Consider the following 17,661-nt stretch of genomic DNA (forward strand, 5'->3'; position numbering starts at 1 on the left):
GAGAAATAAAGGGATGAGGAAGTTTGGTGAGGGACATCATAGATTGTCATTTGCCCTTATTGGGAAAAATGTTTACTCACTGTTCTAACTGTTCTTCGAGATGAGTTTCATGTATCTATTTGAGCTGTGTGTGTGTGCGCATACATGCATGGCTGTCAAAAAGATTTCTCAGCAACTAGCCAGCTGGGTGGGCTGGAGAGCCCTCTGGAGTAGCACGTATGTGAAGCTTATAGATGACCCAGCCAACCCGGCACCCCTCAGTTCCTTCTTTCCGACCACTCTGAAAGTGGGGCATTAGGGTGGCTTTTGAATAGACATGAGCAACACACCTCGAAAAGCAACAGTTAAAATTGTGACTAACCATTTTTAATTCTTTTTTGAGGGCTTGCTCATATCTATTTGAGTTAGGTGATTCCCAACTTAAACTCAGGAGGGGAGGTCAGAATCAATGCGTGGCTGACTCTGGGATAGCAGCCCAAGAGGCTACATCTCATCTAGAGTGCTGTTCAATTGCACAGTGAAATGTGAACGTATGCACACAGGGCCACATGGCACCATGACAAGTCTCACGGAGCGGCACATGAGCCAGAAAGGTGGATGAGGATGCCTGCATTTGCACAGAGTGCACCTTCACAGGCAGCAGGGAGACTATAATGAGATTGTGACATCCCTGTATACAGTATGTGATCCAGGAGGAGATGTGCTGAATGAAACCAAGATTCGCCTCATGTGCTTGGCAATGGCCATGAAGAGCTGTGTGGTCTTACGGAAAGGCTTAGTCTGGTCTATACAGAAGACAAGCTCCTGTCTCTCATCAAGTGCAGCTGTTGCTCCCTCTGGGAGCTATGAGGTTTAGGATACAATGTAGGCAGAAACATGGGGTGAGGGTGAAGTTGGCCCTTGTCCTTATGGAATACTGTGTACAGGGAATCAGACAAGAGGGCCCTGAGTTCAGATAACTTTCTGGCATAGGTGACAGCACCAGGAAGTCCACTTTCAGGACAGGTAGTGGAGGGAGCAAAAGGCCAGCGGTTTGAAGGGAGAGCCCATAAAATACTTGGAGGACCATAATAAGGTCCCAAGCTGGGACCAGCTGGTGAACTTGCAGGTGACATTGGTCCATGCCCATAAGGAAGTGCCCTACCATGGGGTGCACAAACACAGACTGCCTGCCTTCCCCAGGGTGGATGGCTAATACAGCTGCCAGGTGCACCATGATGGATGAAGAAGTAAGGCCTTGCTGCTTCAGAGACAGAGTAGTCTAACACCTGCAGGACAGAGGTAAACAGAGGCACAAAATCATGCTGAGTGCACCAGCAGGCCAACTGGAAGTGCTTGTCCATGTAGGTCCATCACACAGCCGTCTTCTGGTTGCACAGGATGATCCACCACACTGGTCCCAAGTAGGCCTACTTGGCAGGTGTCAACCACAAAGCTGCCATGCTATGAAGTGAAGAGACTGGAGATCCAAGTGGTGGAGGTGACCGTGGTGCTGAGTGATGAGGTGCAGAATCAGGGGAACTGGAACGGGCAGAAGTAAGGTGGACATAATCCTCATAATCCCAACATCGGATAATAGTGCTGGTGAGCCCACCCTGGGGTTATGAGGATAATGTCCACCTTGCTCCTGAGAACCTTGAGGAGCGTCTTGTGCACAAGAGGAAACGGAGAAATCCCAGGATTCACAGAATGAGGAACACATCCCCTATGCAGCTCAGGCTCAGGCCTTGTAAGAAGCAGAATGTGGGAACCTGAGGTTGCTCTGGGACGTGAAGAGGTCCACCAGAGGAAGCCCTTTCCGATCAGATGGAGGACATACACATGGATCGACCATTCATGGGCTTAAGACCCTCCAGCTAAGATGGTCTGCTAGCTGGTTCTGGACCCCCAGGAGATAGGATACGTTCAGGTAAATGGAGTGGACTATGCAGAGTTCCCACAAGTGCAGAGCTTATGAGCAAAGAGGGGAAGAGTGAGCCCTCCCTCTCATCCAGTGATGTAATATATGGCCATTGTATGAAACATCAAAACCTCTACAAGCAAAGTGGATGGCCTGGAGCCTGCACACATTCATTTAGAGTGACAGCTTCTTTGCTGTCCATCACAACTGAGTTATGAGACATCCCAGGTAAGCACCCCAGCCTAAGATCTGAGATCAGCATCACTGTGGGATGAGGAGCATGAAAAGGAATGCCTATAAGGATATTCTGTGGACACAGCCACCAATGGAGAGTGCTGAAGATGGCAGGATCCATGCCAAGGCCAACTACACCTGGAGAGGGTGGAGATGGAGCCTGGCGAACAGCACCACATAAGTGCTGGCTGCTATGTACCACAGCAGCCGAAGGCATGTGCAGACCATGGTGATAAGAAACTCAGAAAGGTAGTGCAAGAGCTGAATGAGAGCTTGGTAGTGCTGATCAGGGAGGAACACACTGGCATACACGACACTGAGAACTCCAAGAGCTGAGTAGGAGCCAGCAAGGGCTTTGCCAGGTTGAGCAGCTAGAGTCCAATGCTACAGAGCCACGGAATGAGGCAGGAGGAGGAGAGTGGGAATGCAAAGAGAAGCTGTTCCTAGAGCAGCCACTGGAGGAGTGTAGCCAACGAGTGGATTGGTACACCTGGTCTAGTGGGATTAATGAGGTGAGCAAAAGCTATGACGAGACTGAGAACAGTGCTGGAGTAAAGGGTGTCGAGAACTGGACTGGTGCTGAGAATGATGTCAAGCAGAGTGGTGTTACAGTGAGAGAGAAAAAGGAGTCGTCGACTGGTGCTGGGAATAAGATTGGTGTGAAGAGGTATCACAGAGTGGAGAATGGAACAAGAGACAAGAGCAGGACTGGTTCCGAGAGGCAGAATGGCATTGAGAATGAGACCGAAGTTGGGACCAGAACTGGCATGAATAGTGATCAGTGCCAAGACAGGGACTGGCATCAAGAGTGGGACTAGTGCAAGAGAGAAGGAATTGGCACCACAGAACATGGACGTTGAGAGTTTAACCTGTGAGGGTCGTGAGTAGAAGAACCAGACTGGTGCAGGGAATGGGACCAAGCTCCGGAACAAAGTTGAGGTGCAGCCTGCAGACTCTGGAACCCAAAGATGAGCATCAAGGAGACGACATCAGGACTGGTGAGGCACAATGCTGAGCATCAGAGTAGGAGGCAGTGTGCGCCAAAGATCCAGAATCTAAAGAGCCTGCAATGGAGGCCCAGGACTAGCATTGAGTGGGATGGAGGAGACCACAAAGACATCTGGCACCATGAGTTGGAACGGTGATTCCTCAGATAGCTTGACTGGAACTCAGGTGGGCCCAAAGAGCTGGGCAATAGCACCTAGAGAGGTGCAGGCAGAAGTAACAGTTACCTGTGTACAGACGTTGAGGGGCAGGGGCCTCAGTGCACACCAGGAAGCTCATCATTTCTATGAGTCCTTGAGCTGCCCAGTATGTATCACATATCAACGAAGAACCAACCAGCACCAGATCACTTCTGGGGGAGCCCAAGAGGATAGGGCTCAGTGCATGGGACTCAGGGACATCAGGAGCATCCAGTACCTTCAGCACCAAGAATGCCGTTGTCGACAAGAGTCGGTGCTGACAATGCAGGCATCTCGAAGATGTGTACTAGAGAGTGGGAATGGTGCTGCACCTGAAATTTTGGGTGAAAGGAACCCTTCCTGGGGGCCAAGGATGGCGTGCAGAGCACCAAGGTTGGAGGTACGGAGCCTTGCCATGGCAGTTGAAGTGCTGACTCCATGAGGAGTTGCTGGAGCTGATAGTCACACTCCTTATGACTCCAGGGCTTGAAACCTCTGCAGAACTATCTGCTTGACCAGTTTCACCCAAATAATTAAGGCAGGAGTCATGAGGGTCAATTGCTGGCAAAGATTTTAAGCAGTTGGAAGACTGCTTTAAGCCCTGGGATTTTTTTTCATTCCCTTAACCCCCAGAAGGGGAAACGTCAGGAGAAGAAGAGAGACCTTCCCTACCCCAGGAACAGCAAAGACTAAACAAACCAAAAACAATGATTATACAGCTATTTGCACAGAAAGAGCTAGGGAGTTGTAGCATAGCAACTGGGACTTTACTAGAACAATGGAACAGCCACCATGGGCGATAAGAAGAGAACTGAGGGGTGCTGTGTCGGCTGGGTGATCGATAGGTTTCGCATAGGTGCCACTCCAGGGGCCTGGAGTGGTTGGCTAGTTGCTAGGGAAAACCTTCTGACAGCTGTACACATGCACACACCTAACTCAAACAGGCATGAACCAGCACTCCAAGAATTAGCAAGAATGCCCATTATTGGAACTAGCAATGAAATGAGATGACACACAGGGGAAAGATCACAATTACAGTTTTGGGCCAGCACAGCTGCTTTTATTCTGAGGTATAAGGCTATGGAGTAACTAGAGCAGCAGAGTTTTGGTGGCACTGGCTTTTAACACAAGATGCTCAGGAAGGGGAGAATGACCGATAGGGTATGTACCAGTAGTGACATGTTTCATACCTGTAGGACTGAATATAAATTATTTTGTTACAGTTTTTAGCTCTGACTATAAGTAAACATGATTTACTTCCCATAAGCCAGGGGAGCAAGATTTAGCCCTTAAATTACAATCAGCAACCCACTCCCCACTATAATGTTCACAAGTCATTTTCTTGCATTATATGAAATACCGTCAGGCAATACACGGTAGTGCCACAGGAATTGGTAGTACGTATGACAAGCCTGGGATTAGGAATCCCTTTCTCCTACATAAGCAGAGATTTTTGTTCACAATTATTCAACTGCTTGCCCATTGATGTCTGTTAGGGAGATATGAGACTCTGGATACAATGGGCTCAGAAATTAACACAACATATTCATTGCATTCCCTTCTGCAATTCAGCTCTGTTTAAAGGAAGCTAGAAAATAAAATTACCTGAAATGGGAGCTGTGACTGTTGGCTGAATAGGATAGGCCTGCTGAACGAATGGCTTTACACTAGAATAAATTGTTACACAAAATCACATACTATGTAATTTACAGTTCATTTAATTATATACTACAAGGACATATATTGTGAATAATCTTTATGCATCCAGATATATCCTTCCTAGTTGTCATATTTTAAAGATAGTCAACAAACAATTAGTGGGCTTGACAGCATTCACGTAGGTCAGTGTTTCTCAATCTATTTACCATTGTGGGCCACATATGCAGCTCTCTATGTTATGTGGGCCACATCTACACAGTCTAAAACTACCTTTACAGACCTGAGGCTGCCATATGGCCTCAACTATGTGCTGATGGGGCTGCAAGCAGGTTGACACTGACTCCCTCAACTGCAGGAATCACTGGATACACAACATGTAGGAAGTCAGATAGGTTCCAATACACATGCGGCTGGAGTTAGGATAGATCAGAATGGTTGCTTTTGGCCTTCTGTGAATCCAAAGCCCAGTGAATCTAACAGAAGGACTCCCACTGGCATCAGTAAGCTTTGGATAAGGCCTATAAAGAGACCTGGGAAGGATGCTCTGCAAATTCCTTTCCTGTAGGGCTGGGGATGAATACATCAGATTTACAAGGCTGTTATCAAGGTGTCATGCAGCTTCACATCCCATTGAACAGGACTAGGCTTTTCATCCAGAAATGGTCATTCCCTGCCCAACAGAAAAATATGTTTCAGAGCCATCTTCTCCTAGCTCCCCACCATGTGCTATATATATTAAAATGAATTAATTAAGATTTGTATTGTACACTATCATACACTTGCCTTACTGCAATTCTGCACCATGGAAAGGGGAAAAATTATTGCCCTAAGCTGATATTCATCTTCTGCTATAAGAAGTGTTATTTCTTGTAACAGTTTAACAGGAGCCTCAGGAGCTATTGTAACTGCAAGGGTTCACAGAATTGTCTTAGAATCACAGAATTGTTCACAGAATCATGCCAAGTATTTTCTGGAATAATATCCACTAGCAGCAAATTCCACTAACTAGTTACATACTGCATTGCATGAAACATAATTCTTATTTTTCAGACTCACTCTTGTGAAGATCCTGGCTGGCCTGTTTGTATCATTCCTGGCCAAAACTAGAGTGGATGGAGGGAAAAACAACTTTGTAATTGTCTTCTTTGTAAAATCATGTCATATATTTATACACATAATGATTCATTTACTCTGCAAACAAAGATGTAAGTAAAATGTATGCATAAATCCATTGACATACTTTTTATTTCCTACTTATCTCTTTGGTAATAAAAGTGTTATTGGTGTCAGTTAACCACTTACCCCAGGTGCACCAGGAAATGTAGGACGTGGAATTCCTGGCAGGCCCAACTTGTTGTGGATAGCAGTAGCTGATACTATCTGAGCTGAGGACATTGCTGCCATGTGTTGGAGTGCCTTGTCCTTCGCAGTCTGATCCTTTAACATAACAATTATATGGATTCTTAAAAAATATTTGGCACAACAATACCCATTAAATGAGTGCAGCTACAAGCACATAAGCCAAACTTAAAAGGACGCAGAAAACAAACAAACAAAAACCCATGCAGAAAAATACAGCACGAAGGCAAAAATACATTTGAATTTTCTCAAAGCAAAAATCTCTTCTCAGAGATGTTTGGGGGAACAGAACTTTCTCAATCTGCTCTCTTGACATGCAGCAGAGAACTCTGAAAGAGAAAACTGTTCCCCAAATTCTGCAAATCAGGTCAATGTAGGCAGATCCCTTTGCAAATGTGGTGCTTCATTGACTTCATCTAAACTATGTCTTCAGTAGAGGTCTTATATGACTCTGGGAGGACTGGGATCTAAGAGAGCTGAGCTCAAACATGTGATTCTGAGAAAATTAGCTCTTAATAATGAAAACTTCTAAGGAGAATAGAGAATTACATTGATTTGTGAACTGGGCATTATTTCTCTTTACAAATTCTGGTTTCCAATATATGTGTTTTTAGATCACCACAAAAACAAGGAAATGCATTCTGTAACTTCCAGTTTGAGAAATTTCCATTAATAATTTACAGTGCTTCCAAAATGACAACAAAGAAACCTACTTTCAAGCAAAGAAACTTGACTTTAAAACAAAACAAAACAAAAAACCTGTCTGATTTTAGATTTAGGTAAGTGAATGTAACAGGACAGTAAAAACAGGCACATAGTAAATTTTCTTACTCTATGGCCAGATCATGGTTCCTCATTTGTAAATACTGTATTAATAAATGCTAAAATTTAGGTCCATGACTTACAGCAATCACAGGCAAGTTTATTTTTACAAGCAAACTAGCATGCATACTAGCAAGGGACTCATGCTTTTATATATGGTACATGAAGGTGCACATATGTTCCCGCTAAAGCTTATATGTAGAAGTATTAAAGGTGAACAGTTTCTTCCTTTGAACAGCTCCTTTAGAAACAGCATAGGTTGAGAATACAGTAAAAGCTAGCAAAAAAAAAAATCTGCCAAGCACAGTTAATGTACATAATGCTGGTTTAGTTAAAATACTTACCATGCTTGTTACCTGGATACAACAACAAACAATTTGTTAAAATGCTTGTGTATAACAGATTTGTAGTAAAAAGATTCTTCACAGCATAATAAGAGACAAAGGAAGAGTGTTGTGCTCAATATTACATATAATGGACAAAGAAATTAATTTTCACCTAGGGTCTGATTCACCAAAAGATAGAAAAGTAAAAAACACTCAGGTAAAGATGCCCTTCTCCACCGCAAAGAGTAGCTGATCTTGGGTAGCAGATCTTAGCCATTTCGTATGTTTCCATGGCCGCTGGGATCCATGGAAGCTCCTTTGTATATTTTGGCCTCTGCTGGTTTATAAGCAGCCTGACTGCAGGTGGAGCAGAGGAGTTGCTTCTCCCTTCCACACCCTGGTTTTACAGGCAGAAATCCAATCAAGTGTTAAAACTTCTTGAAAGTAGTACTAACATCTGTGGACCCATCCATAACTGCTCCTGCACTGAGGAAGGAGCTGAGCAACATAGGTCCCACAAGAGCCACGCTACCACAGAGAAATGGACAGTGGGTCAGCTGTGCAGGGGACACAGGGACTCTGATGCCCCTGAGGTCTTAAGAGATCTGCTGGTTCAAAATGCTGATTTCACTGACAGTTCTGCAGAGTGAAATGGAACCCCCATAACTGAAAACTCTATTAAAAATATTATATGACCCTCACACAAGATATGTGATTTCTGCCTTGGTGAATAAAGATGTAGGACCCACTCCTGCAGCCTTTATTCAGGCACAACCTGCACAGCAATTTTGCAGTTAGTTGATTCAAAAGAACCAACAATTACGTGAACTGTCTCCTCTCTAGTTATGACATATCTAGTTCCTTCACAAGAACAGTGTGGCCAATTCATGGGCTTCCTTTCAAGTTCCCAAATATACATTGTTCTACTAAGGACCATACACACAGGGGTGCGAGGAGTACAAATGCACCTTCCCCCTCAGTGTACTGTCCTCTTCCCCGCTCCGTCCCACCCTGACCCCTTTCTTTGATCAGCCTGCCCAGGGCGTATTGAAGCAGGAGGTGGGCAGGTGGCAGCAGCCATAGGGGATCACCACCCTCTCATCCCACTGAGCCTCACTGGGTGGCTGCAGGCTTCCCAGCAGCATGTGGAGAAGTGGGGCTCAGCAAGCTGAGAGGCAAAGGTGAGTGCTGGGGAGAAGGAGGCTGCAGTGAGGCAATCTCCTGTGCTTACTGCTGCCATCTGCCCTCTGGTCCTGACCCAGGCCATCCACCCTTCCCAGGCTAAGCAGGGAAGAGCAGGTGGTCCCTGGGCCAAGCTGGGGTTGAGGTAGTGATCTTCAGGCTGAGCAGAGTGTGCAGTCCTTGGGCTGAGCAGGCCGTGGAGGGAGCCTTGGGTTAAGCAGGGGGTCCTTGAGGAAAGCTTTGGGGGGAAGGGTTTGGGCTGAGTGGAAGGGGTTTCAATTTGACTGGGGGTGGGGTGAACAAGGTCCTTGGGCTGAGCAGGAGGTGGGGTGTTTGGGCCTAGTGGGCGGTGGGTTGGGGAAGAGGAGATGAGGGGGCCAAACTGGGGTGGGTAGAGGGGAGTAGCTGGAGTGGGGGAGGGGGTAGGGCCAGCTGGAAAATTCGGGGTGGGGAGAGAACTGCAGGGATGGTCCACAATTACAAAACAAAGCACATCCTAGAAAGTCGTGCATATGGGCCTGCTGCTGCAAAATGGAGTTTCAGATTCACAGAGGAGCAAATTCCACTAGAAATTAAGTAGTCACAAATTCCATTAGAAATTAAGTAGTCAAATGCTCTATTTGGGTATAAAAGCCTTTCTGGGCATTGCTCAAACTCACAATGAATCACACTTTTACAGAAAAAAATTTTTTTAAAGATTTATATTTTCCTACAGGAGTTGCACTTTGGAGGAGAAAGTCCAAAAATAGCATCCATGTTTTGCTTTGGAGGTAGATACCCTTTACTAATGATATGCCTTATGCTCATGAGTTGCAGGGGCTGTTCACTGGAGATCATATTTGTTTAAGTTACTATGGAGGGACAAGAAAGGGTAATTTTTTTTAATATATTTGATTGTGAAGAGCTAAGTGTGTATCTATACACACACAAGAATAATAAAATGTATTGTTCCTATGTGCATTTGAACACTCTGCATGTCATCCCAGAGGCACCCACATTTCTGCAGTAGCAATGTATTTCAGTCTTTGGCCGTGTCTACACGATCCCCAAACTTCAAAATGGCCATGCAAATGGCCATTTCGAAGTTTACTAATGAAGCGCTGAAATGCATATTCAGTGCTTCATTGGCATGTGGGCGGCCGCGGCGCTTCGAAATTGACGCGGCTCGCCGCCGCGCGGCTCATCCAGACAGGGCTCCTTTTCGAAAGGACCCCGCCTACTTTGAAGTCCCCTTATTCCCATCAGCTCACAGGAATAAGGAGACTTCGAAGTAGGCGGGGTCCTTTCGAAAAGGAGCCCCGTCTGGATGAGACGTGCAGCGGCGAGCCGCATCAATTTCAAAGCGCCGCAGCAGCCCGCATGCTAATGAAGCGCTGAATATGCCTGTGAGCTGATGGGAATAAGGGGACTTCAAAGTAGGCGGGGTCCTTTCGAAAAGGAGCCCTGTCTGGATGAGCCGCGCGGCGGCGAGCCGCGTCAATTTCGAAGCGCCGCGGCCGCCCACATGCCAATGAAGCACTGAATATGCATTTCAGCGCTTCATTAGTAAACTTCGAAATGGCCATTTGCATGGCCATTTCGAAGTTTGGGGCACGTGTAGACGTAGCCTTTGAGTGTTTTTCATTGTGAATTCTGCAAGGCAGAAAGAAGACAAGATCAGAATGGGCAATGCAAGAATAGCCTCAACAGCAAATATCTGACAGATTTATAAATGTCTATATAAGGTTTTCAGAAGGTTTCAGCTGATGTTTACTCGTGTGGCTTCATTGAGAATTTGCCCCTATTATATGATCTTGAGTCTCTGGTCTTTCACAGGTTTTTAGATGGTCAGAAAGAAAGTTTTTCCAGAGTTAAAATGTTGCTTGGCTTAACTTCTCTTTCATTTCAAAATCAAATACAAGTAGATAGGAGTCTCCAGTTTCCATTGGGCCTGAGAACATAAAGCTCCAGAAAGCATTGAAGCTGATGGATGCCTATAAAATTGGGCCCAAGACACTAGTCTTCCAAAACTCTCCATTTTAAGGTCCATTTTTTAACTTGGATCAAAAGATGAAGCACTGACCATATTTACCATAGCTCACTTAAAATAAATTAAAAATTGCAACAGCAACCCTGCATAACTGATATAAAAATGATCACTTCATCTGCCAACAGAATTCAGACACTTCTGGTGAAACACAGAAAGGCTATGTCTATACTAGCACCTTCCTTTCAAAAGGGGGATGCTAATGACACACTTTGGGATATGCTAATGAAGCACTGCAATGAATATACAGTGCCTCATTAGCATAATGGCAGCTGCAGCACTTCAAAAGTGCTGCTTTCTATCATGCGTGGCACATCTACACAGGGTCCTTTTCTAAAGGACCCCACACATTTCAAAACCCCTTATTCCTATTTGTGTACACAGAAACACTGAGAACAGTGTAGGCAGTAAGCGAAGAATACTATATCTAATTAAAATAGCAGGGGGAACTTAGGCAGATTACAGTAATTACCTACATTGGAATATGGCCAGGGTACATGGCTTACTCTCACAGAAAATGACATGGGATTTTTAATGAATCAGGACCTTGATGTTATATCTTATCAAAGGCAGTGTGCCTCAGTTACCCTGTTGTATACCTTTGGAACAGCCCTCCTGGAGTCAATGAAGTTACTCATTTTTACATTGGGGTAAATTTGTCTCAGAATATGACTGTGTCTTTCACGTGCTATGCTGAGTTATTGGTTCAATATAGACTCAGAAGAGGATATTTTTTGGATGAATCCCATCTGGTACTGAACTGGCCTGTGCCTACTTAATTTATGAGCTCTGATAGGATAGCTGCTGCTAGTATGACATTCAAGCAAATAATGGATTTCACTTTTAAACATACTTTCCTCCTTTTCTCTCGTTACCAAATTCTTGTACTTTGTGACATATGTTCAGAAGCACTAAACTAGATTTAGAACTCAGTCATACCAGTAAAAATCTGTAATTCTAACGAAATTTCCAGATTTTCCAGTGAGTGCAAATTTTGTCTTGCAATTTGTAGCTCACTCTCTGTAACGTGCAGGTGTAAGCCTTTAGAGAGATTGTGTGTATGTATGTGTGTGTGAGCATGCCCACATGCACAAGAGATAGATTGTCAGAATCTACCACAAAATGATTTTATAAAACTTATAATAGGGTTACCACATTTGACCTTTCAAAAAAGAGTACACCCCTGAAAGGGAGTGCATCTGTATCAGTATCTATCAACTCTTGTTGTATTACTGTACTACATATGTTATAACACATGGTAAAACATAAAATTTTAATGAATCAGACCCCTGGGGTTTATCTTGCACACATTATTTTGGAATGTGGACCACTGTCACATCAGCAGAGACCAATTCCCAAGAATCGTCCATTTTACATCAAATTACAAATTTAAACACATTAAAAGAAACATAAGGTAAAACAAGTTTTACATAACCAGTGGGTTTTTTTTGATTTTTGCTTGCTTTTCTTTTAATCCAACATAAACAGCAGAGTAACCAGTTTAAGCTAGTTTTACTAAAAGAAAAAGGATCTGTTATCCTAGAATGATAAATAGGTCTTTCGCTATCACAAGGACTAGACAGATTTTGAAAAACAAATCTACGATATAAGAAAATTAAGGGCAAAAAGAGATCATGTGAATTCAAAAGGCCCTAAGACCTATCAAATGATTTTTTAAAAAGACAAAACTTTTCCTGAAAGAGAAAAATATGATGTGGTGAAGCAGAAACAACAATTTGTTCACATAACATCAGGCACTGACATAAAATAGTTTCCTAATAAGTAATTTTGCAGATGTTATTTCTGTTCATATATTGTATTGATTCAAATAATCTTTGCAATTATTAGCTGTAGCTCAAAAAGATAAACAAATCAAGAAACTACACAATTGTTCTGGACAAAAGATAGAGAGCACTTGAATGTTTCTAGCACTGCTCTCCAATTTGCTTATTATTAGAGAAGACAGTAGTAAACACAAAAGCTGGCTGTTTCAGCCAGGCAATAGCTAATGCCAAGAAGAGAATGTGCAGTATAAGCTGTCCCAACTTACTGCCTAATGAATGGCAATTAATCCATCTTATTGTATTTCAAAATGCTGAAGACTCCATTCACATCAAAGGCAATTTTTCAAGGCTTTTATTATTGTTCATTTAAAAAGTGTAAAGCTTCATTCTATAATTGTCAACAATATTTTTAATCCTTCAATGTGGAATGTAGAATAATGGATTTTAAAACATGTAATATGTGTGAACTGTAGGCATTTCAATGTGTCTTTTTTGCTTCTCTTTTATTAATCTTACATTATGAAGGAATATCTAAAAATCAAAGACAGGAGTAGATTCTGGTATATAGACTTTGGCTGAATTCTGCATCCTTGCTGTTTATTCAGTCAAACTCCCACTGGCTTCAATAGTTCTTCTTGAATGCAGAGTGAGGGTTCAGTTCACCATTAGCATGTAGAGTGGAAACCAGAATTTTTACCCGATCAAGTCGTTACTACATCTCAGATTTATCAATCCAGAAAGATGGGTTGCAGCATTTTTTACCTGAGTGAGAGGAACCATCATGAGGAAGAACTGTGTTTTGTCTCCACGGGCATCATTATCCCACCCTTTCTTGCCTCTTTCTCCATGAGACTTCCATAACCTTAGAAACATTTTAAAGATGGGGGTGGGGAGGCTAAGATGCCAGAGAACAAACAAACAAACAAAAACAAAGTATTTGAACTCCTGGCCAAAAGGAAATCGGATGAATTCCTTCTCCTCTCTTTCTCATGATTCTAAGGAAGGAGAGGAGTAAGAGCAGCAAAATAAGGACAATGGACTTCAATAAAGCAGTGAACTGGTAGGTAAAATTCCATGGGAGAACTGGCTATTTCTCAAGGAGACAATATTGAAAGCACAACTACAAATTATCCCAATGCAAAGAAAAGACAGGAAAACTAATAAGAGGCCAAAATGGCTCCACCTGGACTCTGTTAATGACCTGAAAATCAAAAAGGAATCCTACAAAGAGTGAAAACATGGACAGATTGCTATGGAGGAGTACATAAAGAATAGAGCAAGCATGTAGGAAGAAAATCCGAAAGGCTATGGCAGTAAATGAGTTAGGCTACACCTACACTACCAGAGAAAGTCAACTTAAGATACGCACCTGCAGCTACGTGAATAACATAGCTGGAGTTGTGCCTTAAATTAAGTTCTCCTGGGGTCTACACTGCAGGCAGTTGACAGGAGAAACTCTCCCATTGACTTCCCTTTTTCTTCTCATCTGGGGTAGAGTAACAGGGTTAACCGGAGAGTGATCCACGGTTAATTTGGCAGGTTTTCACTAGACCCCTTAAATTGATTACTGGTGGATCAATCTCTAAGCGTTGATCCTTGAAGTAATGTAGATATACCCTTATACAGTAAAAGCTGCATTATCTGAAAAGTTAATAGAGCACATGCACATACAGAATATACAGAATTGTGATTGCTGCAGGGCCAGGGTGGTTGCAGGGCTGTCTGCTCAGCTGGTAGCAACAGCAGGGTTGCTGTGCCAGGATGGATGGCAGCAGGGCCAGAGACCAGCTGCCCGGCTGGCTGGGGTGATAAGAGGGTTGAGGCAGCAACTGTGGGGCCGGCTGCAGGGTCAGTGACAACAGAGCCAGGGGCTGACTGCCATGCTGAGACCAGTGTCATTGGAGTCAGCTGCCCAGGCTGGTGGTGGTGATGGCAGCAGCGGGGTCAGTGGCTGAGCTGCTCAGCTGGGGGCAGCAGCAGCTGGGGCTGGGGCTGACTGCTATTACATAGCCTGTTGTAGTATGGCTGGAGCCTGGCTGCCATCCTGGGGCCAGTGGCAGAAGGGCTGGGGGCTGGCTGCCTGGGGCCAGTAGCAGTGGGGCTGGGAGCCAACTGCCCAAATGATGGCAGTGGCAGCAGAGTGGTGCTGGTGGAGTGAGGTCAATGGCTCTTCTCCAATATCTGGCACATTTGATAGCAAGAAGAATACCGCTAAATTAAAAAAAAATGGCAAGATAGTGCAGGTCCTTTACTTAGTGGGGAAGGAAAGCTAATACCTCATGATATCAAGAAAGCTGAGGTAGTCCTCACTGCAAAAGGTTAAAGGTGACGGGATACACAACACAAAATTAACAATTAAGGAAAAGGAATGCAAGCCAAAATGAGAAAGAACAGGTTAAAGAATATTTATTTATATAAGCAGGATGCAGTCAAGTCAGCCAACTTGTCTTTATTATAGCATAGACAATGAAATGGAAAATCATGGATGCTAAGAAGCATCCAATCATTCTTTCACCCCAAACAAATGATGTTTCCCTACGCGAGGGGTGGGCAATAAAAAAGCAGCAGTTCACCACGATTAGTCCTTGGTGGACTGCTGCTATTCTATTTACCTGTGCCTCCCCAGGTATTGGGCAATCACAGCTCTCATTGGCTACAAATGGTAGTCAGCAGCCAACAAGAGATGCAAGCATCTGATACCTGCAGAGGAACAGGTAAATATAGATGTGGGGACCCAACAAGGACTAATCCTAGTAGACCAGATTGCCCACCCCTGCTCTAGGCTCATTTTTGCATATTTTGGGAAGCATGGGTGGTTAGAGATAGACCTTTTGTTAATAAAGCAGGTAATTCTACTAATACAAAATATCTAGAGGAGTGAGATTTCTTCTAAGGTCAAAAAGAGTCAGCTTCTTCCTTTTTCTGAGTGATGTGTTTCTCATTGAAACTAGAGCTCTTGTATCACCTTCCTCAAAACTTCAGCTCCTCCATTTGGGGCAGGAGGGAGAGGGAAGGGGCAGCTATCATGTGTTGAGAGATGATTGTGCAGGTAGAGCAGGAGCCATGTCACAGACACAGAAATGCCAAAGTGCAACAAGATGGCAATGAGAAGCCACTGGCTTGGACAGTCTTGGATTTGCCCTTCTACCTCCTTCTCTTCAACATGCCGGACACTTCTGGAAAAGGAGTTCGAAGAGAGGTGTCAAGTTGTGTCACTTCCTTCTAGAAGTCAGTCATGTGGGCAGGATAGTATTCTGGTTACAGCATATATACTTCCCTTGACGCAGTTAGGTGGGGAATTGGCAGAGCATTGGCTATGTCTCTTACCCTCAACATGCTGGTAGCAATTAATTTCTCCACCATGGAGCAAACAGAAAGTGAAGGGAACTGTCCCTCTTAGGGATACATTTCCTTCCTTTAGCACCCCTTCCACAGGGCTCATAGTGAAAATTGAAATTGGTCTTTTAAAAATTGTATTCTCCATCCTTGCTATGTAATTCTTCCACAGACATGAAGTGACTGCCTTCTGTGGGGCTGCAGAGATAGTGAGCCTTGAGCCTGAATGTCAAAGGAATTCTTAGCACCACAAGGACAGGTTAATTTTCACTGGTCCATTGCTTGTTCTTTAGCTCACATAGAGCTGCAACCCATCATTCTGCAGAGATGGCTCAGAGAGTGTAGGAATTAAAGAAATCATTACATAATAAATTGTTGTATGAGTAGTCAGTGCCTTCTTTACACAGATCCTTAAAAACAACAGCCTTAGTACGACACTGTTAAAATCTCAGTTTATGGTAAGTTCCGACAGAAAGTCAACTACAAACGGGAACTTTTAGGTATCATTGTAGTTAAGATTTTTGTCTTGCCTTGAAAAGCTTCAGTAGAAATTGTACAGCAGGTGCAGTAATAAAGAATATTCTGCTTTTAAAAGTGTCTTTTCATATTTTAAAATATTTTAGGCTATGGACAAATGTTTTGGGTTTTTCCCCCCAAGTGTTCCAAACACTACGGCCAATCTTTAAGTTAGGTTCCTAGGTCTATAGTTAGGTATTTAAACAAGTTTCCTGATTTTCAAAGTTCCTATCTATGTCAATGACAGCTTCAGGTGCTCAGCACCTCTGAAAATCAGGTCACTTATTCAGATGCTTAAATATGGGTTTAGGTACCAAGTTTAAGCACCCAGTTTAGATCATTTTTGGCCTAAATTGCTGCATCTGTCTGTATTATTGCACCCTTGGTTAAAAAGCAGTATGCTTAAGTTGCCTTAGTTCTTCATCAACCCCAACTGCTTAGCCAGTGCAGCTAAAAAGCCAGCCACCACAGCCATAGAAGCTTGCCAGCATGCTGCCCACTGCACATTGAAAACCAAATGCTTCTATCAAGTAGGCCCGTTATATAGCCAGTCTGTTATTTACATATCACAGTTCCAAGATTGTGGTAAGCTTCCTCAGCACTCACCACTTTGTATTGTGAAATTACTTTATGAAATATTTTGCTTTTCAGCTAGAACAAAAACATGATTTGTTCTAAGTCATAGCCCTGGGGATGAGGGGGGGAAGGGAAGAGGTGGACAACTCACAACAATTCAGCAGAAAGGAAGGGGAAGAAATTAAACAAAAATTACAATTTGCTTTTGCCTCTTGTGAACAGAAAAAAAAATCACACAACTATAAAACCTCTTTGGATTTCTAAGTAATATCAGGCAACTTGAAAAATGTAATACAAGATCTCCCTCGGAAATTTTGCAAAGATCTTTATTAAACATTTCCAAGGGGTTTCTCTTAGTTTTGGTAGATCTTTCATGTAAAAATGGGGACATATACAATTCATCAAGTCAAATTAAACAAACATATTAATATTCCCCAAACATGATGCTGATTGAGACTCTCTAAAAATTAATGTAGATAAATGTAAATATTTTACTTTAAAAAGAGCATATCTTCAGGGAACCATATACAGTAGTTTATTATCTAAAGTTATATAAGACTGTACTGTGGAAATTTCAGTCTGTAGTTTTCAAAGCAATCTAAATAACTATATCGTCTAGTTCTTAGAGTAAATAATCTATATTTAAGTATTCTTAAAAGCATTTCAAAAGCACAGACTAAAAGCATTCTGGAACAGAAAAGAAAGAATCACAATCCCAGTCACCATTCTGGAAATGTTTTTTGTGTACAAGTGCACA

General features: G+C 43.2%; 1 protein-coding gene across 11 annotated transcripts in view; it reads right to left on the bottom strand.

Annotated features, from left to right (window-relative positions):
* TEAD1 (TEA domain transcription factor 1) overlaps positions 1 to 17,661 on the bottom strand; it is a 349,065-nt gene that overhangs the window by 95,918 nt on the left and 235,486 nt on the right. For 6 of the 11 annotated variants that reach the window (XM_074997351.1, XM_074997346.1, XM_074997355.1 and 3 more), the window contains 4 exons: positions 7,503 to 7,514; positions 6,280 to 6,414; positions 6,034 to 6,080; positions 4,924 to 4,985 (listed from right to left, as the gene is read on the bottom strand). In XM_074997351.1, coding sequence (XP_074853452.1) covers positions 4,924 to 4,985; positions 6,034 to 6,080; positions 6,280 to 6,414; positions 7,503 to 7,514 — 256 coding nt within the window. The remainder of the gene's footprint in view (positions 1 to 4,923; positions 4,986 to 6,033; positions 6,081 to 6,279; positions 6,415 to 7,502; positions 7,515 to 17,661) is intronic. The other 5 variants (XM_074997352.1, XM_074997354.1, XM_074997349.1 and 2 more) reach the window with 1 other exon arrangement.

This window comes from Carettochelys insculpta, chromosome 6 (genome assembly GCF_033958435.1).
Source record: "Carettochelys insculpta isolate YL-2023 chromosome 6, ASM3395843v1, whole genome shotgun sequence".
NCBI lineage: Eukaryota > Metazoa > Chordata > Testudines > Carettochelyidae > Carettochelys > Carettochelys insculpta.